This window comes from Myotis lucifugus, unplaced genomic scaffold, assembly GCF_000147115.1.
Source record: "Myotis lucifugus unplaced genomic scaffold, Myoluc2.0 scaffold_85, whole genome shotgun sequence".
NCBI classification, from domain to species: Eukaryota; Metazoa; Chordata; class Mammalia; order Chiroptera; family Vespertilionidae; genus Myotis; species Myotis lucifugus.
The window spans coordinates 4462823-4485484 of record NW_005871133.1 but is presented as its reverse complement, the minus strand read 5'-3'; the positions used below and the strand labels follow the sequence as shown (position 1 = coordinate 4485484).

The 22662-nt window shown below is 49.5% G+C and overlaps 1 protein-coding gene across 1 annotated transcript in view; it reads left to right on the top strand.

Moving 5' to 3' along the window:
* Positions 1–17979, top strand: part of MAP3K9 (mitogen-activated protein kinase kinase kinase 9) — a 70523-nt gene extending 52544 nt beyond the window's left edge. The window contains 8 exon segments of the mRNA XM_023755887.1: positions 372–547; positions 4713–4953; positions 6842–6997; positions 7000–7107; positions 8380–8533; positions 12696–12808; positions 14156–14959; positions 16822–17979. Coding sequence (XP_023611655.1) covers positions 372–547; positions 4713–4953; positions 6842–6997; positions 7000–7107; positions 8380–8533; positions 12696–12808; positions 14156–14959; positions 16822–17306 — 2237 coding nt within the window. The 3' untranslated portion in view covers positions 17307–17979.
* Positions 17980–22662: the final 4683 nt, after the last annotated feature.

Below are 22662 nucleotides of genomic sequence, written 5' to 3'. Positions count from 1 at the left end.
GGTTTTTGGAAAATTGAGGCCCAAGGTGTAGTTACCCACTGTAGGACTGGAATCGTGAGTAACTGGATCAAGTGTGGTAGTGTACTTCACACAAGGGAACTCTTTGGACTTGCCTTTCTTGTGCTGAATTAATAGTCATCATTGGATGGGTGCACAAGTGCAGCATTTTCTTTCCAAGTTCACCCTCTTTGATTGTGATGCTAGGCACCTGGCTCTACTTCCTAAGCCCTGTTTGTGGACCTAAATCCCAGTCTCTGTTTCTGAAAGGAGAAATGAGAGGTAGTTGTCTGGTAAGTGAGGTCATCATATCCTAAGTCTAACATTTGCCTCTATCCATTCATGCTTTTTGTCTGCTCATGTCCTCCGTGAAGATTGCTGGAATCCCGACCCCCATTCACGACCACCCTTCACAAATATCCTGGACCAGCTAACTACCATAGAGGAGTCTGGTTTCTTTGAAATGCCCAAGGACTCCTTCCACTGCCTGCAGGATGACTGGAAACATGAGATTCAGGAGATGTTTGACCAACTCAGGGCCAAAGAAAAGGTAAGAGAAAAAAGATAAAGTCTTGCATTGGATCAGTGAGCCTTCTCTGCTGGGGCCTCTGGGCAGATCCTGACACGACCGGCTTCCTGCTTGGTTTGCAATAACGGGGCAGCTCTTTCCTTCTCTGCTTTGCATGGAAAGAATGCTCCAGGCCTCAGGTGTGACCTGAAATGGTATAGACTTTTTCTTCTTTTGGAAATATGGCGGGAATAAGCAGGGGGAGTAGGAGCCAAAGCTCTCCTTGAGCCTATCTACTTCATTGTCCAAACTGAGGGAGCACACCATTGGGCAAGTACCAACGTGGTGTCTCACCTGCCAGCTGAAAATGCAAAAGGGTTTTCCAAAGGTTTCTTGGCTCTGCAATGGACTTTTTGAGGGGTTAGCTTGATTCCAAGGATCCTTCAACATGGAGAACAGTTATCAGAACACCTTGCCAGTGTCTTTTGGTATCAGAATCAGAAATAGCATGTGGGCTAAAAATACCATGAATCTGAAATTGTTTGGCATTTTTCATGTTTTTGTGAAAAGGGCTGACAGTCCAAACCAACCAGGGAGTTCAGAGACTTAACCAGGTAGAGATCCATCTTCCTGTTTTGTGGCCGTTCCGTAAATGTCCCCTCTCTGTGCCCTTGGTGCAGTCAGTGTCCCCACAGGTAAAGTTAATCAAAGCAGCTGGGTTGCTTTATACTGCAGGGGCAGAACTAAATCTAAGGGCTACAGCGAGGGCCCGGAGGGAGGTCTATATATAGACTTGGTTAATTTCTCTTTCCCTTCTCACTCCCCACCATGGGAATTTGGGAAGCAACATGATAATAATAGCAGCTAAAATTACACGTATCTTTATGACTTCCCAGTTCTTTCACTTGAAAGGTCTGCTAAGACCTTCTCATCCTTTTTATCCTGGAGTCTTATGCCCCTGCCACCAGCATGTAGGGCAGGTGTCATTATCTTTTTCTTCTCAGAACTGAGGGTCAGTGACTTGTCTAGGTAAGCGGGGAACCAGAAACTTCAACCTGGGTCTTCGGATTCCCAAATCATCCTCTTCGCGGTATCATTATTGTTCCCTAAACAAACGACTTCAACATCATTTCCGGAGCCGATGTAACAGGATTAAATTCTTTTTATTCAACAGAGCAATCCTAAACTTGGTACTGTTTGACAAGTCAGCGAGCATTCTTCAGGGGAATGGAGTGAGCTGATGACGAATCTTTAAGGATCTCAGGGGGAGAGGGGGAGAGACCTGCACTGACCACTGAGCAGAATGATTAAAAAACTGTTCCAACTAGAAAAACTGCAGAGTTGCTGGCCTTTTGCTAGATTGCTAATCGCTGACTCTCAGTTATTTCTTTTGATTAATGAAATTATAAGGGTACCAGCCATTAAAAAAATGAAAGTGGGATTTTGTCAATAAGTAGTTACTAGGAAAAGTCAAACCCATTCTCACAATAGCTAACATTCATAGAGCAGGTACTATGTGCTGTGGTCTGTTATTTATTTATTTGAATTCTTACATAATCATACGTAATGAGATAATAATTATCTTATGTTATACAACCCTGTGATGTTGGTGCTATTAACTCCCTATCACAGATGAGGCCCCTATCAAATTGCCCAAGGCCACAATTCAGGCAGTTTGTTCAGTCCTTGCTCTTAACCACCAGGCTGTGATGCCTCTCCACATAAGGCTTGTAGCTGGCCGAGTGAGGGTAAGATGAGTAATGAGCTTTGTCTCTGGAGTGATTCCTCTTACATTATTGAAGGTAGACAATATGATTGGCACACTGTGAGGTTGACTCCTCATAGGTGTTTCACAAGAAGGGGACTTACCATGTTTGACGTTCTTCCGGGTATCTAGTGCCCTAGGCTAGTACTCTGTGAATGTCTTGGTTTCCTATGTGATTCAGCGTATTCTTCAGGTTGGCTCAACCTACTGCTTCTAGGTATTGTGACCTGGCTTGGTCTCTGGACTGGGGTTGGGGTTCCCTAAAAGGAAGGAGCTTAGCCTCAAACCATCCCTTACACTAGAGTATGCGGGAGAGAGGACTTAGAAAGGCTGGTATTAGCTTGAACTGTTCAGCGCTCCCACTTAGCAGCAAGTGGTAAATTATTACAACCAACCAGTAACAATTTTTCTGATTCGTCCATGTGTTTGTGTTTTCCTGATGGTGAAAGCTAAGTCATGGGACAGGGAAGCCAAGGATTTGGAAGGTGCACCATTGATCTCTTTGGAGCTTATTTCATCAAAGTAGAAGCTCAAAAGTTCAAGCTCATCTCATAGATACTTATGATGAATCTATGTTCCATAAAGAGGATTGCATTTATAAAAGTGTCTTCTACCTCCTTCTTTCTCATTCACTCATTCATTCATTGACTCAGCAGTTATTGAGCACCTACCATATACCAGACAATTTCCTAGGTGCTAATCCTCTTCTCGTTTCTCATTCTATTCCTTTTATGGTTATTTTGATATTCTCTTGGGAATGGAAGACTAGTCAGACAAAAAGCTCCTACCACCAGAACATTTTATTCCCATCTCTGTTCTCTCTTCTGCTTTCTACCTGCTGCTCAGCTTCCCCAATATGTGCTCTCATACTTGTTTTAAAAAAAAGCTCTAAGTTTCTTATCTATAGTATTTTGTTTTTGTCCAGAATGACTCCTTCTAGTGGAGCATGTCATTGAGAATTTTAAGTTTCGACCACAGAAGTGTTGCTCTGGCTTCTTTATTAAAGAAACATTCCACTCTTTAAACATGGTTCTCCTAGGTTATTGACATGAGAGCTTTCTTAAATTTCCCCTTATCCTCACCCCCTTCAGTCCTAGGCCTGGAGTATCCAGTGTTAAAAGTTTAGGTTCCATATTTAAAAATTTTATACACATGCTTTGTTCTCTTTCCTATTTTCTCTCCTATTTCCTGATTCCATGTCTCCCACCTCTTCCCAGGACTCCGTGCGGGGTTCATTGATAAATTCATGCAGAAGGAAAAGGGGGTTCTGCCCACCTAATGTGGCAGCGGTTCTAGAGCAAGTGCCTGGCAAAGATGTCAGGAAATGTTCTCTCTTTTCTTGGCTGCACCGTCGCCATCTTTCCAGAGCAAATGGCTGTCCTTTAAAATAAGAAGAGCCCTAACCGGTTTGGCTCAGCGGATAGAGCGTCGGCCTGCGGACTGAAGGGTCCAGGTTCGATTCTGGTCAAGGGCATGTACCTTGGTTGCGGGCACATCCCCATTATGGGGTGTGCAGGAGGCAGCTGATCAATGTTTCTAACTCTCTATCCCTCTCCCTTCCTCTCTGTAAAAAATCAATAAGATACATTTAAAAAAAAATAAAGATAAGAAGAGAGTTCCAACCACATGCCTCAGCGGACTCCCTCACCAAGCGAGCATGCCTCCCCTACCTCTGCAACAGCCACTCTGGAAATCTGTGTTTTTTAAAAATATTTTTTAAAAAATTGATTTCCGAGAGGAAGGGAAAAGGGAGAGAGAAAAACATCAATGATGAGAGAGAATCATTGATTGGCTGCCTCCTGCACACCCCTCCCCTGCCCCACTGGAGATTGAGCCCACAACCCAGGCATGTGCCCCTGACTGGAATCGAACCTGGGACCCTTCAGTCCGCAGACCAACACTCTATTCACTGAGCCAAACTGGCTAGGGCTGTTTTCTTTATTTGAATGTTTTAGGTGATGCTGGCAGGGTGATTCATTTATAGTGGGCACATTTTAAGGTAGATCACGTTAAGTTGGCTCTGGTTTAAAAAAAAACTAACATTTTTACGTGATGGGAAAATTTAAAGTAGAATCACATCTGCAAAATATAAGTACATATTATATTTTCTACCCAACCCTCCATTTTTTTTCCTAACTCATAAGCAATTTTAATCAGTAATCAAGGAACCACTGGGAGCTCTCCGTCCGGGCTTGGCCTCTGGCTCCTCTAGCTGTATCCTCAGTGTGACTGTTCTGAGCCTGCTTTCTCCACCATCCAGGTGGGCAGGTGTTCGTTCACCAGCTAACTATGGTGCTGCCGTCTCTGCTGGGGACTGGATGTAGGGGGTGTTAAAGGGGCGCTCTCCAGGTAGCCCTGAGCACCAGCCTCCGGGCCCTCAAGCCTCACCTCTCTACACTGACACCCACTCCTACTCATGGTTCTGGGTCCTGCCGCCCCCAGGAGCTCCGCACCTGGGAGGAGGAGCTGACGCGGGCAGCGCTGCAGCAGAAGAACCAGGAGGAGCTGCTGCGACGCCGCGAGCAGGAGCTGGCCGAGCGGGAGATCGACATCCTGGGACGCGAGCTCAACATCATCATCCACCAGCTGTGCCAGGAGAAGCCGCGGGTGAAGAAACGCAAGGGCAAGTTCCGCAAGAACCGGCTGAAGCTCAAGGACGGGAACCGCATCAGCCTCCCTTCGGGTTAGTGGCCGGGGACCCACTGGGACTTGGGCACTGGGCGAGGGGCTGGGGTGGCCAGGGATGGGCGGGAGCCAGGGGCTGAGCTGGACACATGGCACCTGAGTCTCAGCATGGAGCCGGCCTGGAATGGGCCATTCCGTTCACTGGTTGGACTGGCCTGCTGAAAAGGGACTTTGTGAGGGTGACTAAACACAGAATATGAAGGGAAGACACACTGGCGGTGGTCCTGACGGGCAAGCCCGGTCCGGCTGCTAGAAGCATGGTCACTCATGTAAGCACATCCTACCTTAGGCACATCTGGCGAAGGAAGCGTGTCATTGTGGGGAAGAGAGATTCCAGAGCATGTATGTGTGAGAAAAAGAACTCTTGTCTCATCTCAGGGTTCCTTTAAATCAGCGGTTCTCAACCTGTGGGTCGCGACCCCTTTGGGGGTCGAACCACCCTTTCACAGGGGTCGCTTAAGACCATCGGAAAACACATATATAATTACATATTGTTTTTGTGATTAATCACTATGCTTTAATTATGTTCAATTTGTAACAATGAAAATACATCCTGCATATCAGATATGTACATTACGATTCATAACAGTAGCAAAATTAGTTATGAAGTAGCAATGAAAATAATTTTATGGTTGGGGGTCACCACAACATGAGGAACTGTATTAAAGGGTCGTGGCATTAGGAAGGTTGAGAACCACTGCTTTAAATAATTAGTTCACTGCGTGCAGTTGCGATTAGGACTAATATATAAGAATCTGATTTACACATATCCTTTCAGAAACTCATTGGCTGAGTACAGGCACCTTTGTGGTATGCACAACCTCGGGAAAATGCAAAGAAATATGAAACTAGGCATTAGAATCTTGTGGGGGCGCTGTACCCATGGAGGGAGGTGAATGCTCAAGTGTGTGTTTATGTAGATGAAAAGGTTCACTGTATTCCGAGTCCTTAAGGCCCAAGGAAGCAAGTTATTAGAAGTTAGGGAACGCGGGGAATATGGCCCAGTAGGAGCAGGAGTGGGTGGTTTGGAGCACCAGGATGGTGGTGTAAGCAGAGACAAGGAAATTCGTTTAGTAAAAGCCAGTGAATGTGTTCATGGGACCTGCCTACTGGTTTCCTTGTTGTGCATTTGTTTTCTCTTCAGGCAACACGGTCCCTAAGCACCTCTGAGCCTAGCATGTGCCCGCAGACTGCTGCATGCCGGGGAAGCAGAGACTCGCGATCGCTCCCACCTCAGGGAGGTCACAGTCCAGGGGGCAGACTTAGGTGTCAGCGTGCAGCTGGGATTATTATACCTCTTTGGTTGATGAGGAGAGTAACAGTCAGAAATTCAGAGCTGTACGCTTTTCATGGCTGAGGCCAAGCCGTAACTGCCTTTGAAATGCATCAGAATTCGGACCATTAGCTCCATGGCCCTCACTTCCCTAGGTTCCCACCAAGGGTTCGTTCTTATTCCCCTGCTCTGCCTGCACTTGGTGAGAAGCATTAGTCTGCCTGCTGGGGTCCCTGAGAAGACGGGTGTGCACTAATAGATTATATGAAATCGAGAATTTAAAGTTAGACTTCCTAGGATAATCACCAACTCTCAGGATCTAAAAAGGACTATTCTAAATATGTAATTGCCACACCTGTATCCATTTATGAAAACTGTCTCATGACTTCCACTGGGATAAGGAATTTTCCTTCTCCTTGTATGTTCATCCTGCCATCCTGCCATCTTTTTTGGGGAAAAGAGATGATTCTGAAAGAGAACGTTTCCCAGGTGAACAAGGAGTTTCTTAGGAAACGGGCCTGTCCCTCAAGCCTGCCAGGAAGTGTGTGTTTTCTAGGAGGAACTGGGTTGTGGGAATATTCTAATGCACGTGTGTTTATCTTTCTCCAAGCAGATTTCCAGCACAAGTTCACGGTCCAGGCCTCCCCCACCATGGATAAAAGGAAGAGCCTCAGCAGCAGCCGTTCCAGCCCGCCTGCAAGCCCCACCATCATCCCTCGCCTTCGAGCCATCCAGTGTGAGACTGTTTCCCAAATTAGTTGGGGCCAGAACATCGGGGGCACCTGTCCCCGACTCTGTCCAGCCACCGACTGGTCCAGGCTTGCACCATCCATAGCTCCTGCCACTTCTCCTCGACAATGTGTATATACATGCACATATGTACGCAAACCTCAGCTTCCCCTGGCCTCCCTCCATTAGCTTTACTGCTGCCTCCTCTTCCTCTTCCTCATAGTCAGATACGAGCAAAGGGGTCTGTGGGTTCTGTGGGTACAGAGCGTTTTGGTGTGTGATGTAGATACAGGTTGGTACCGTGGCCTGGGCACCTTGTGCGCTCTGCCGTATTTGAGGCGTCATTGTTTTTCTCTCGTTCATGCTTCCCAGGGAAGGGTGTTTTCAAAGTGTAGGTCCTAAGAAAACTTGCCAAGTATTTTATGATAGGCCAAATCTGGACCGATTTCATTTTTATGGCGGTGCTTATTAAAAAGAATTGATATATACAGTCCTTATAGTTCTAAAAGGTTGGATGGGATCTGGAGACAGATGGACAGCATCCCCATTTAAAACTACTCCTTGTAGTTTTAAAGCATATACATGTCACATGCGTGTGTGTGTGTATGTATATGAATGAACTAGTTTCCCTGATTTAAGAGATTTCATTAAAAAAAAAATCCCGGATTTCTGGCTTTCCTTGAAAAATCAGATCACATCAGTGGACGCCCTTTTGCAGTGGCCACAGTTGGCTGGAACCCACGGAGGCTTCCACATGCTCGGTATTTTGCCTCAGTTCCCTCAACTGCTTATTTTTTGGCAACTGGCTCACTTCACTCATTTGTGGAATAAGCCAAGTCTCTGAAGCAGGTGGGTTTCAGCCCATGCCCAGAAGCGTGTTCTTCCTGTTATCTCTTCTATTTCTCTAGGCCCGTTCCTTTCCCCTGTCCTCCTCCTCTTGACTCCCTTTTCCAGAGCCTTGAAACCCTCATTTGCTTCCTTTCCACCACTTCCCTTACAAAAATGTCTGCACTTCACACCTCCGTTGCCCCTTATCCCCACCCACCCCACACTCTAGTCCCACCCAACCAAACAAATGCCTCTGTCAGATCTGTTTGGAGCGCTGAGGGCTGGCTGGCCTGCGCTCCAGCTTTTCGTTGGACTCATGAGAAGCTAGGAAGGGTTCCCACGTCTGGTACTTTGAGAATGCTAAGTGAGAGGGGGCTGAGAACTCCATTACTTTCCTGGAAGGCTCCACGTGGGCACGGAGTTTTTAAAGAAGTGTGACTTCTTCCCGGGAGCTCCAAGTGTGTGTGTGTGGGTGTCTGGGTGTGTGTATGTGTGTGTGTGTGTGTGTGTGGTTGGGTAGAGGCTGGTTTAGGGGGCTGGTGGGGAGCGCTGTCCATCTGTCTCCAGATCCCATCCAACCTTTGTTATTCACAGTGACACCAGGTGAAAGCAGCAAAACCTGGGGCCGGAGCTCAGTCATCCCAAAGGAGGAAGGAGAGGAGGAGGAGAAGAGGGCTTCCAAGAAGAAGGGACGGACGTGGGGGCCAGGGACACTGGGTCAGAAGGAGCTTGCCTCGGGCGACGAAGGGTAAGAGCCAGATGATGGGAGATTCTCATTTGAAGATGGGGCACCTTTTAAAATTACGGTGGGAAGTACCTTTTTCTCTATTGTGCGTTTCACTTCTTCCTCAGAAATTATGAGCTTCTCGATCTTTACAACAGAGTTTGCCAATTTCCTTTTTCCCTGGAACCACCTATGATAGGGGCTGGCATACGTTTTCCATAAAGGGCCAGATAATAAATATTTTAGGCTTTGTGGGCCGTGTGGTGTCTATGGTAATGGCTCAGTTTTATTGTGGTAGTGCAGAAGCAGCCACAGAGCATGGACGAGACGTAAGTGAAGAAGAGGTAGTGGGCAGGAGGTAGACCATGAGTGATAGTTCATCGACCGCCAGAGGAGTGCTACTCAGAGTAGCGAGTACCCTGAGGCTGAGCCAGGTGGACAGAGTTCTGCTAGAATATTGTAATTAAACCTGGCTCTTCCCCAACACATCTGCTCAGAGGAAAGAAGGAAGATGGATTAGGGGGCCCTCTTGACTGGAGACTCATCCCGAAGGTGGGGCAGGCAGAATAAACCAGTCCTGGTAGAGCAGTTAGGTAGAACTCAGGGCCACTAGAACTTCTTTTAGGCCCCACCCCATAGCCACTCTGATGGGTGTGAGCGCCCCCTCTGGGCAAAGCACAAAGCACGCCTTGGTGCCTTAGATGTGCTTGTGTGTGCTCTGTGGGCTTGTGGCCTAGGACTCACATTCTCCCGGTTCTTGTCCTTCAGAGGCCAGGCATTTGTAGTACACTAGTGAAGAGCTTGGATGCTGCCCCTGAGCTCCCTGGGTTCGAATCCTGGCTCCACCATGCCTGTGGAAACTTATGTTTTCTTATCCATAAAATGGGGATTATACCCATACCCGTCTCATGGAGTTGATGGAGGAGTAAATAAGCTGATCTTTGTGAAGTGCAGAGAAGATTAGCTGGCTCATCGTAAGCAGGTGTAAAATTTGCTATGCTTCTCCCATGCTTTAATCCAATTCTATTTCATACCTGAAGAACAAACACAGTGGTTTATACTTCTTATTCTTGGTGTGAGAATCTAGAACCATGTTTTGTTTTTACTTTTCCTAGTGTGAGTATAAGCAGCAACCTGCCTCACCCTTTTTAGTGGCTTTCCGAAGAGCTTCTAAGGTTGAATAGTAGACTTCTAGGTGCCCTCAACCTATAATTGGCCTTCATGTTCCTCCAAACACGAAGATTTCGTGTCAAAAATCTAGCTTGCTATGTCAGATCTGAGCTGAATGTGAAAATACTTTGGTTCGTAAAGGATTGACTATTTGAAGCCAGGCTTTGGAGCTTGCTAGCTACCCTGGGATAGAAAATTTAGGGCAAACTACCTAAGCTGTGTGGATCCCCTGGGATGGCACATTGCTCTGCTGCACTAAGTTCTACAGGAGCAGGAGCCCTTAGTCTGTCCTCTGTGCCCTGGGCTGGAGAGAATAAACGCAGTCACTCTGAATCCCATGATATTTCCGACAGTGTGATTACAGATAGGACTTATCAGGTTGGCTAAGGATCCCATTTGTTTCTGTTGTTTGGCTTCATTTAAAGATTTTTTTTTTGGTCTTGCTAATAAATTAAGTTTACTTTGCAGTATAAAATATTAACTTTGGGATTTTCTTCCTCCTTATATACATTTGCCCACAAAACTTTCTTTTTAACGATTTTTTTTTCCCAATCCTCATTCGAGGATATGCCTTCATTGATATTTGAGAGAGAGAGAGGAAGAGGGGGTGGGGAGTTACATCGATGTGGAGAGAAACATTGATCAGTTGCCTCCTGTATGTGCCCCAACCGGGGATCGATCCTGCAACCAAGGTATGTGTCCTGACCAGGAATCGAACCTGCGACTTTTTTTTGGTGTATGGGATGACACTCCAACAAATTGAGCCACCTGGCTAGTTTTTTGTTTTGTTTTGCTTTTTAGAAGGGGAGAGGAGAGAAAGAGAGAGAAGCATCGATTTGTTTTTCTACTTATTTATGCATTCAGTGGTTGATTCTTGTATATGCCCCAACTGGAGATTGAACCTGTAACCTTGGCGTATGGTGAGCACAATCTGACCAGCTGAACTACCCGGCCAGGGCTGCCCTCAAGACTTTTGAAGCAGTTCAAAATATGTGACTTCATTTTTCATGATTCTCAATTCCTATCTAAGAAATAAAATGGATTCTACCCAGTCTTGAATTAAAAAAACCTCTTTAATGTCAGCAATTTTTGAGAGCCTCTATATGACAATATTTCTAAATTTGGTCCCTGTCAGCTGAAGAAAATATATAGCCATAAGCTATATTGAATTTAGTAATGTTAAGTGAATCTGCATCTCTATATTTTAAAAATATAATAGTCCACATTTGTAGGGGAGTTTGCAGGCCCCATAGAACGATGCTGTGGCTGCCCAGGGACCTTTGTCCCAGGGACTGGGTGGTCCTGATGTGTAGCAGCTCAAGCTGGGCCATCTTCATAAGATCCTTTTATGGTGTGGGCTTTGCTGACCGGACAAGGGGAGGGTGGCTGGTGACGTAGCTCGAGTCCAGCCTTGAGGGGTCTCCTCTGGGAGAGGCTGAGCTGGATATACCTGCTCCACCCACTATTGATTCTCTGTGTTCATTGAAGATCCCCTCAGAGACGTGAGAAAGCTAATGGGTTAAGTACCCCATCAGAATCTCCACATTTCCACTTGGGGTGAGTCTCATCGTCACCCTTTCAAATGTATTAGCAATAACCCTCCTTCCATTTCCTTGTTCTCACAGTGCACCTCATAGAATCCAGCCTCGTATTGCCAAGCTGTGCTGACCTTTTATTTATTTATTTTTTTAAGCAGTACCATCGTGCACCTTGGGAAAATTCCTGTGTTGGTCTGACTTTACCTTGTTCTTCACTTCCCTGATCACTCTGGTTATTGGGGTTCTCCTGGTACCCTTAGTTTTAGGGAGACCGTAGTATGTACCCTTTGGTCTTCAGCACTGGCTCTGACTAGGCTAACCTGGATTTCCTTGGACCCAGAGCTGGAGGCAGTGTTGTTCTAAGGTTAGCGGGCAGAAGTCCCAGGCTAGGGGTTCTAGCAGCTTGCTTATCTCTTGTGGTGTATTTTGGGTCACACCACTGGTGGCTAGAATGTATTCTAGTTCATTGGTATTTGTGATGGCACTTGAAACAGATCTGAAGTCGTGGAAAAACTTGGTTCTTCTCTGTCCCTCAAGATAAGCTGGGAAGAGTGGGCTTCCGTTGAATGGCTTTCTAGCCCCAAAATGAGAGCCACCTCAGGTTCTAATCCTGGTATCTCTAGGGCAACCACAGCACAGATTCCTGTCCTTCCTCTCATTGTCCTCAAGGGAAAGGCCAGTGCTTCTGGGCCCCTGACCGCCCCCCCCCCCCGCCCCTGAGACACACACACACACGCACACGCACACGCACACGCACACGCACACGCACACCTATCAGTCTGTGTCTGGAGTTGCTTGCTTGCTAGTGTGAGCTGATTCCAGGGATGAAAGCGAGCTCCTGTCCTTTTGCTCTCCAGTCCCAGACAAACCGAGGGCTCGCATACAGCGTTACGTCCTCCCCACATAGGTCTGTCCCAAAGTGCACTGGGTTGGTGCAGCTGTGTTGGTTGGTTTTTGATTTGGGGAAGTGAATGGCTTTGACAGTTGCCTGAGCATGCCATAAGCTTGGAAGGAGGAATTGAGAAATGATGTGAGTGGAGCCACCTGTCCGTCTCTGCCCGCTCCTCTGCCCAGGGCCTGGCTGGCATGGCATTGCAGTGTTTCTGATGTCACCCGTGTGTTGTATTCAGTGTCTGTGGATGGATGGCCTCTCCCTTAAGATGGGCTCAGGGTAGATCCTGGCCGGTGCTGGGCAGTCCTTATTCCTTCTGTCCTCTTCCCGGCCCGCCCATCAGATCCTTCCACAGCCCTTAGCAGCATGTGAAGGGGGTGGGTCACGCCGCTGCTTTTCTCTCCCTGCAGCATGTGCGCTTTTGTTAATGAAGCAGGTGGGCTCAGTAAGGTTTGTTGCCTGTTCCCCAAGGCTCTATCGGGCTCTGGTGTCATGAAGGGAGACACATTTCCACAGGCCCATGGAACTGAGGGTGGAGTAAGGGCAGTAACCAGTATTAATAGTTTCCTCCTTTCCCCTTCTGTAGCCTCAAGTCCCTGGTAGATGGATACAAACAGTGGTCGTCCAGTGCCCCCAACCTGGGGAAGGGCCCTCGGAGCAGCCCGGCCCTGCCGGGGTTCACCAGCCTTACGGAGATGGGTAAGCATTGCCCTTGTCTAGACCCTCTCCCTGTTCCCCCAGGGGATTCTTGCCAAGCTTCTAGGGCTGTGTAGGGTCCTCAGTATTACTTCATGGGGTCGTCCCCTCTTTTACTCAAATCATGGCCCCCCACCCTCGTCCCTCTTCGTTTGCCCTATTCCCATTTCATTGAATCTTCCCAAATCACTACTGCTGCCATGGAGCCTGCCCTTGGCCTTCTGTCCCAAGGGGCCAGTCAGGGTCTCCTTAAGGCAGTGCAGAAGGCTGAGGCCTTAAATCAGGCATTTCCCTTTTCTGGGTCTATTTCCTCTTATTTTAGTGTAGGATGTCCATAAAACAAGAGATGGTGGTAGAGGCTGCCGCAGTCTTCCTCTTAAGGGAGATTACTGAATGGGTAAGGTCTTCTCCAGGCTCTCTCTCAGAGAGTCATCCTCTTATTTATCTCTGTAGATTCCCAAGGTCATAGGTCAGTCTATAGAGTAGGTTGGCCTTCACCCATGGAGGGGATTCTAATCCTTTGCAAGAGTCCAGTCTTAAGACAAATCTCTAGGCTGTCATTCTAGAAACCCAAGGTCCCTTGCAATTCCAAAGTGCAAAAAAATTAGGGATGTTTCTGTCTATCCATTGTTCTAGGAAACTCGCTACTCTTCTTGTGTTGAGGGTCCCTAGGAAAGAAGTAGGAAATTGGCAGATCTGCTTCTGCAAGTAGGGACACAGGCTCTGGAATGGAGAGTGATTTCTCGCTGGTCACAGTTGAGTGTGGAGGGGTAAAGCCCTGTTGGTTCAATGCCCAGTCCCCCATCTCGCCCAGCTGACTATATGACCTCTGCATCCCTGACACTGAGCCAGGAGGCCTGGGTGGGGGAGAAGGACCAGAATCTTACTGTTGCTGCTGCATTCCCATTTTCTTTTTTTCTTATTTTTTCTGATGCCTTTTATTTATAGATTCTGTTACAGTGTGTCTCAAATATAACTACAATTTAATTGATGACAAACTCAAACTCAAATATGAGCATTCATAGATGTATAAAATTTGTAAAGACTTCTATGTAAACAGCATATTATATTCATGGCTATTCATTTCTTTGTGAAGCAATTCTTGTTTTCTTCAAAAACATAACATAATAAACCAGAGCTATTTAAATAAATTGGTGGCCTCTATACATAGGTCCTAAACCCAGGCCAATTACTTGGCCATACCAACTTAGCTGGCCCTCGTTTCATTACGTACTTTCATTAACATTTCTCCAAAATTTCTATTTAGAACTGCTTTATTTACATAAGCATTTTATTTTAACTCTTTGTAATAACGCATTTTCTATTTCCCGTCTACTCTCAACTTCACAGAGGATGAGGACAGCGAAGGCCCAGGGAGTGGGGAAAGTCGTCTACAGCATTCACCCAACCAGTCCTACCTCTGTATCCCATTCCCTCGTGGAGAGGATGGGGATGGCCCCCCCAGTGACACAGCCCACGAGGAGCCCACCCCAGTCAACTCAGCCACCAGTACCCCTCAGCTGACGCCAACCAACAGCCTCAAGCGGGGCGGCGCCCACCACCGCCGCTGTGAGGTGGCTCTGCTTGGCTGTGGGGCTGTTCTCGCAGCCACAGGCCTAGGGTTTGACCTGCTGGAAGCTGGCAAGTGCCAGCTGCCTCTCCCAGAGGAGCCTGAGCCACCAGCCCGGGAGGAGAAGAAGAGGCGCGAGGGACTTTTTCAGAGGGCCAGTCGTCCTCGACGGAGCACCAGCCCCCCATCCCGGAAGCTCTTCAAGAAGGAAGAGCCCATGCTGTTGCTAGGAGACCCCTCTGCCTCCCTCACACTGCTGTCTCTCTCCTCCATCTCCGAGTGCAACTCCACACGCTCCCTGCTGCGTTCGGACAGCGATGAGATCGTGGTGTATGAGATGCCTGTCAGCCCGGTGGAGGCCCCACCCCCGACCCCTTGCACCCACAACCCCTTGGTCAACATCCGAGTGGAGCGCTTCAAACGGGACCCTCACCAATCTCTGACTCCAACCCACGTCACCCTCACAGCCCCCACGCAGCCCAGTGGTCACCGACGGACCCCTTCTGAGGGGGCCCTCAAGCCAGCGGCTCTCCTGGCCAGCAGGAGCCCCTCCAGCAATGGGCTGAGCCCCAGCCCTGGAGCAGGTGAGTCCTGCCCCCTCCTCTCTTCTCTTTCCTGCCTTTGTGCCTTCCCCAAGGGTAGGGATGTTAGAGTGAACTCCATTCCTCCTCTGACTCAGCCAATCCAGATGGCTGATCTGTCCTGTGCCTCAGGGGGTCTTCCCTGAGGAGCAAGAGAGGCAGGTTCTAGGAAGGACCAGAGCCGGGACTTGGGCTCCTGAGTACGCTGGGGCCCTGGGCCTGGGAGAGCACAGGGCAGTGCTCTGGGCATGGATGCCGAGGGCCAGCGTCAGGGCACAGGGGGGCGGGAGCCTGGCTCTGCTTGTTCCCTGCAGAAGAGATTGCAGTTACCGGCAGGAGCCTGCCCTGACCTAGGACAGGTGTTTCTTGCCGCGTAGCTGTGCTCTCGCCTCATTATAGCATTAGGACAGGCACACTCATCAGGCAAGCCTCCGCCCAGGCCTCCTGCCCTTCACCACTCACCCCTGACTCATGCCTGACTCTTCGGAAGTGGAGGTGTGTCCAGGTAAATTGCTGTGCTTGCGCAGAGGCCTGCCTTCTCCATCTGACACCGGTGACACCTGGGCATGCCTGCACCCTTCCTGGGTCTTTCCCATCACTAGCCCTTCCTCCCTAGAAGACCTGGGTCTGACTTGGAAGCCGCCTCTAATCCAGTAGGAGACGCGATGCAGTACTTTTCAAGGGGATTTGCCTGTAAACGATCATTGTATCTGCCCATTCAGCTGTCTCTCCCCTCTTTAGATTTTTTTTTTTAATAAAGGAGCTCATCCTTTATTTTTTTTATTATTATTTTTAAAATATATTTTATTGATTATTTACAGAGAGGAAGGGAGAGGGATAGAGAGTTAGAAACATCGATGAGAGAGAAACATGGATCAGCTGCCTCCTGCACACCCCCCACTGGGGATGTGCCCGCAACCAAGGTACATGCCCTTGACCGGGAATCGAACCTGGGACCCTTGAGTCTGCAGGCTGACGCTCTATCCACTGAGCCAAACCGGTTAGGGCAAGATTTTTTTGTTAAACATAAATGTGACCTCTCCCTATATTACTCCCTTTTTTTAGATTTCTGATGCCTAGCTTTGTCCTCATCACATGTTTATTAAATGGATGAACTAGGAATGAACAGACATTTCCTTAAGCCATGGGTCCGCAAACATTTTTGGTAAAGGGCCAGATGGTCAGTATTTTAGGCTTGGTGGGACATACAGTTTCTGTTGTAACTGCTCACCTCCGCTGCTGCAGTGGGAGAGCAGGCAGTAGGTGTGCCTCTGTTCCAATAAAACTTTACAGTGGGGCCTTAACTTACGAGTGTCCCGACTAACGAGTTTTTCGAGATACGAGCCGTCTCTCGGCCGATTTTTGCTTTGAGTTGCGAGCTAAAATTCGGATTACCAGCTTCAGATACCCCACCGCTAGTTGACACAGCGAACGTCACAGTGAACGCCACAACATCAGCCCAGCATCACGTGTCTCACTCGTTCACTGTTGATTTGACATACGAGTAATTTGAGTTACGAGCTCCATCACGGAACGAATTAAACTCGTAAGTCAAGGCCCCACTGTATTTACAAACAGGTGGCTGGCCTGTGAGTTGTAGTTTGCCAGCATCTGCCGTAAGTCATTTTATTATAGATATAACCCCCATATGTCCCATTACTGTTGTCAGATATCGTGACCATGGTCTTCTAGTTCACTGTTGTATTTTCCAGTGCCTCCCAACACACTGCATGGCACATAGTAGGTGCTCATTAACTACTTGTTGTTTGTGTTATCCCTTGGCAAGGTGGGGATGGAGCAGAGTGTACCTGGCCCAGAAACAAGGGACCCTCATCTGATGCCTCTCCCTTTGTCTTTTTGACCAGGAATGTTGAAAACCCCCAGCCCCAGCCGAGACCCAGGTGAATTCCCCCGTCTCCCTGACCCCAATGTAGTTTTCCCCCCAACCCCGAGGCGCTGGAACACACAGCAGGACTCTACCTTGGAGAGACCCAAGACCCTGGAGTTCCTGCCTCGGCCGCGTCCTTCTGCCAACCGGCACCGGCTGGACCCCTGGTGGTTTGTGTCCCCCAGCCACGCCCGTAGCGCCTCCCCGGCCAACAGCTCCAGCACAGAGACACCCAGCAACCTGGACTCCTGCCTTGCTAGCAGCAGCAGCACTTTGGAGGAGCGGCCTGGGCTCCCAGCCCTGCTCCCGTTCCAGGCGGGGCCGCTGCCCCCCACCGAGCGGACGCTGTTGGACCTGGACGCAGAGGGCCAGAGTCAGGACAGCACTGTGCCACTGTGTAGAGCTGAACTGAGCGCACACAGGCCTGCCCCTTATGAGATCCAGCAAGAGTTCTGGTCTTAGCATGGAAAGGCTCAGGGTGGGCGAGGGGGACGCAGGAGGAGATGGGGGAGCTGGCTGGCACAGCCCTTTCTCAGAGTTGGACCCCTGAGATCCAGTCCCACTTCTTGCACTGATAATGCACTTTGAAGACGGAAGGGATGGAAGCAGAGCCACTTCAGAGGGTCCCTGGCCCTGCAGGGCCTTTTACCTGTGTCCACTGGAGGGGCTGTGGCTATCAGCTCTGGCTGTAGGGGAGGGGGGTACGTGCATGTCCCCCACCCTCCACAGTCTTCCTCGCCTTTAGGGTGACCCTGCGGCGTCACTCAGCCAAATCTGTCTGCTGCTCCCTCTCCTCAGCCCCCTGGGTATGCCCAGGGCCTGTCCTGGGGGCCTTCTGTTAGCCCTGAGTTCAGCCTTCCCAAGCATCAGTATTGGATGTTCTGTGATGGATTTTATTTCTCTTCCACATTCTTCCCCAACACCCATGAATCAGAATCTTGTTTGATGTGAGCTTTTCTGTGTCCTAAGCCCTTCCATGCCAGCTGGGGGGCGGGTGGACCCGGCACTACCTCCCTGCACTTCCAGGTGCCCACCTATTTATTTGAGCCTGCCCGTGGTCGGGGAGCTGCCTCAGTGAGAACTGGGGCGGGGAGGGTGTTAGGGAAAATACAGTTAGCTGCAGTAAAGAGGGTAACGGAGTCTGTCCGTCCTTGTTCCTTTTGGCACCCATCTCCTCCCTGGGGTCCAGACATGGTCAGGCCAGGTTCCGATACAAACATAAGCTCATCCCATGACCAATTTCTTGGGATGCCAGAGACCAAGTTCCTCCGTTTGTCCCTTTTGTTGTCTGATCTTTATGTGTCATTCCCTTCCCGCGAGCTTTCCTCCAGTCCCTGGAAATAGTGGACGTTGGGTTCCGTATTTGGTTGGTAGATATCTCTGCATTGCACCAGAATAGCATATGGGGTGGGGGTGGGGGTGGGGGATCCTCGACACTGGGGTTTGGAACTGGGCAAGGGTGTTCCTTCTCAGCCAGGCCATCCACTCTGAAATGCCCGTGAAGTAAAACAGAGCCCTTGTAGTACCTTCCGTGAATGGATGAGTGCGGCGGCGATGATTGTAAGGTGCTCCGTGAGCCACCGATGTACAGTAACCTCCAAGTCCCGGCACTGGCCACTGGCCAAGGCTCTTGTCTCTGTGCACAGATGGCCCCAATGCTGGACTCTGGAGCCAGGTAGGAAGGACAACAGTGGCCAACCCTGACTTTTCTGGAATTTGATTCCTTGACTTGAATGTTGAGCTTCTTCTGGAGCTTTCTCTTGCACATCTTCACTACTCCACTCACTCTGAGGCCTCCTGCATCAGTGAGGCCTCCTGCGTCCGTGGGAACAGTTGTCTCTGAGTGGGGAAAACAGCGTGATTGGGAGTAGAGCCCTTAGGTCCTGCTCCTCGCCCCTCAAGACTGTGTGTTGCTCCACCGCCTTTTATCGTGGAACGTTCCTCTGGAGATGTTGGTGGCCAGCCTGCAGGCTCCTTGCTCTTGCTGCCTGAATGTCAGAACGGGGAGAGCGGTGAAGCAGGTCCAAGTGATAGATATGATCACTGCTCTCTCTCTGCACCTGTGACAGACATCCTGCCGTGGGGATGGCTTTCAAATCGTTCCTTGTTTTATGAGCCCACTGGCACTTTGGTTCAAGGGCCCCACCTAGTCTTGGCTGGGGAGGCACTATTGGTTTTGTGGCCCAGGGTTTGTTGTTGCATCTCATCCTCTCTTTGTCTTTGTTTAGTGAAGCCTACATGTAGGAGATTATTTTTGCCTGATTCCCCACTCCTTAGCTAGGAGGGATAAACTGTGAGTCCAGCCAGGACTCCTCTTCATTCCTGGTGGTCTGTTCTGTGCCCCTCCCTGAACTCTGCATAGCTCCAGTCCCAGCCACTAACACATCTGTAAGCCACTAACATACCTGTAAGCCACTAACATACCTGTAAGCCACTAAACGGCTCTCGGGGGGAGAGGGGGTGCAGCCTGCAGCGTGATCCAAACCATGCTGACTCTGGGTGGTGCTCTGTGGTGTGAGGCAGGGATGTTTCCTTTGCTCATGTTCTACCTTTTGCCATTTTGTTAGGTGGTAGCCATCTTTCTTGGAAGTGTAACCGACATAGCATAAACCGAATGACGGTCACTTGCCATTGAGTGACAGCTGAACCCCGCTCTTACTCCTCCATCCAGGAGGGAGCCAGATGGCTGGGTCTCTGCTGAGGGGAGAACTGTAACTGCCAGAGGCAGAAGCGGGGTTATTCTGAAAATGCTTCTGTGAGTTTCCATGATGATGAAGGAGTTACCTTCTCTCTCTGATGGGCCCCTGGGATAAGGATCCTATAGGGCAGCAAGTTTGAGGTACTTTCTGTCTATTCAGGTTCCCTGGCCTCTGTGGTCATGGTCAGGCTCAGGCCTTGAACCTGGGGACCAGGCTTCCTCTGCGACAGCAATAGCCTCCCTTTCCCCTTTTCTCTCTCCTCAGAGACTTGCCCTTACTCTTGGCCGGTGCTCACTGCATGGACGATGCTGATAGGAAAGAGACCCTGTTCTCTGCCCCTTATCCTTAGATCTGCTGGCTCCTTCCACTGATGCTAAACAGATTATCTTTCATGTACCGCCTGGGGCATCCAGGCCACTGCTGGGGCTGAGTAGATGTCCTAGATATCCTCATATGTTATTTCTAAGAGACGTTGGTATATGCTCTTAACTTCCCATCCTTTAGTATCCTGAGGGTTTGGTTGTCGATGATGATGACGATGATGATGGTGCTACCTTATATTTGCATGACTCGGAATAATGCTAACTTTTCCTCCTGACCTAGTACAAAATGACATCACTTTCCTTCTACATGTGATGCCCTTGCTGGTAGAGAAGGGGAAATGCTTGAAGACAAAGGTTCAAGTGAAGAGAAATGAAAAAAGCTGCTTGGGTGGATTTCTGAGTCGGGCACCAGGCTCTGAGCCCTGAACACGTTGGCGCTGTTCCTCACTCTGCTTCTGCCGTCTGACCTCGGGCTTGTCTCTTCACTCTCCGATTTCCTTCCTGCAAAGGCCGCCGTCCCCTGCTTCCCTCCCAAGGGCAGTGAGCACAGTATCAGCAGGTCAGTGAGGACGGACTGCTGAGGTTGGCAGTGTGGTTGGTTCTCACCCTTTCCTTCTAGGGACTTGCCTGCCATCTCCTCCTTTGTCTTCTGGAAGAGGAGTGATTGGAGGTTGGCTTTGCGTGACTAACGGGGCCCATGGTCAGGCCCGTGCTCTTCTCCTGCATTTATGTAGCACCTGATGTTTACAAGCCTCCTTCCAAATTCCCCCACGTACCGTGCCTGGCTGATCGTCTCCACCACTAGAGTCTCCCAGAGGAGGAAGTGGCCGGGGGCAGCATCGGAATGACAGCGTGGGGTCTCTGATTTCTTGGAGTCCCTCCCAGAGTCTTATTTGTTCAGAGACTGGAATCAGGCCAAATCCTGGAAGAACCTTCAGGACAGGGTCAGCTGGCCTGTGGGACATGTGTCATGGTATGGGCTTCCTCACACAGCCCTTTTCCCTCAGACCACGATTGCTCAGGGACGTGGTGGGGCACCGAAGGGCAGCGAGGCCTGATTTGTTTTTTTATTGATTTCAGAGAGGAAGGGAGAGGGAAAGAGAGATAGAAACATCAATGATGAGAGAGAATCATTGATCGGCTGCCCCCTGCACACCACACACTGGGGATTGAGCTCAAAATCCGGGCCTGTGCCCCAACTAGGAATCGAACCGTGACCTCCTGGTTTATAAGTTGATGTTCAACCACTGAGCTAGGCCGGCCAGCTGGGCAAGGCCTGACTTCTTGTCAACATTCTTGCTCCACAGCCCCCACATTGGGCCCCCTCCCTCCCCTGCAAGGAGGGAGACACCTCCTGAGCACCCCTAATCTTCAAGCTTGCTGTTAACAACGCACAGGGCAGTGGGTACTGAAGACTGGATGGCTGTGAATGGTTCACTTCTGGCAGGCCCCTCAGCGCAGAACGGGACCTTTTCCGTTCATTAAGCCTTTGACTCAGGTGTGTAGCATCCTCAGGCAGGTCAGAAACACTCCATTGCCATTTTTTAAAAAATTATCTTTATTGTTGAAAGTATGCAGATGTCCCCTTTTTTCCCCATTGACTCCCTTCACCCTGTACCTGCCCCTGCCCCCCCCCCACCGCCCCTAGGCAGTGTCCATGGGTTGTGCATTATTGCCTCTTGAAGGATTGGGGGAAGAAGCAGGTGCCAAGTTTTCGTGGGGCGGGGGAGGCCGGGCTTTTCCCGAGGCCTCTGTCAGAGACTGCACCCCTGGGTCAGAGGTGAGAACAGCCTGCAGCTCATGGGGGTTGTGATGGGAAGTGAGGGAGGCCAGGGGAGCTGCAGGAATGTGGAGATCTGAGCTGCCCATACACTAGGTGCGTGAGGTTGCAGATGTTTCTTCCTGTCCGTGCCTCAGCCCAGCCATGAGCTGAGGACAGTGCTGCCCCTACCGAAGCACGAAGCCCTTCTAACTTTATTTTTTTTAAAATATATTTTATTGATTTTTTACAGAGAGGAAGGGAGAGAGTTAGAAACATCGATGAGAGAGAAACATCGATCAGCTGCCTCCTGCACATCTCCCACTGGGAATGTGCCCGCAACCAAGGTACATGCCCTTGACCGGAATCGAACCTGGGACCTTTTAGTCTGCAGGCCAACACTATCCACTGAGCCAAACTGGTTTCGGCTACCCTTCTAACTTTAAAATGTGTGGTCCTGGAGCCTCCGGTCCAACGCTGATAAGTCTCACCTTGCTGGACTGCTTCTCTTTGGAGAAAATTATATACGTGTTGGGGGAGGGGGGAAGTGGTTGTAGGTAAAAAAAAAAAAAAATAGGTAACTAAGCAATTTCATATGCTTCCACCTGCTAGACCACCGGCCTTGCTCCATGGCTGCAGGCCTGAGGATGATGTCCTCTGAAGCTACAGTTGTCAACTGCGCCACTCTTCCTTCAGACGAATCATTGTTTTCTTAGATCAGCAATTCAAATGAATAAAAATCCACATCCCAGAGGACAACCCACTGCTGCTTCCTCAGTCCCCGGCTTGTTCCTGGCCTGGCTGCCTGGGAGCTCACCAACTCAGGCACCTGTGTTGGAAGGTGGGAGGCAGAAATTGGAGTCCTGGCTGATGCAGGCTAATTAACAGGGCTCCGGTGCCTAATTAACCTGACCCAGCCCTGGGCCTCAGGTTGGCGGGTTGGCTGTGCGGGCCAGGTGAGCCCCTCCTAGCCTAGACTGCTCAGACTGTTGACTGAGTGTTTTCCATTTGTCCTGAGGAGATATGACAGGCCGCAC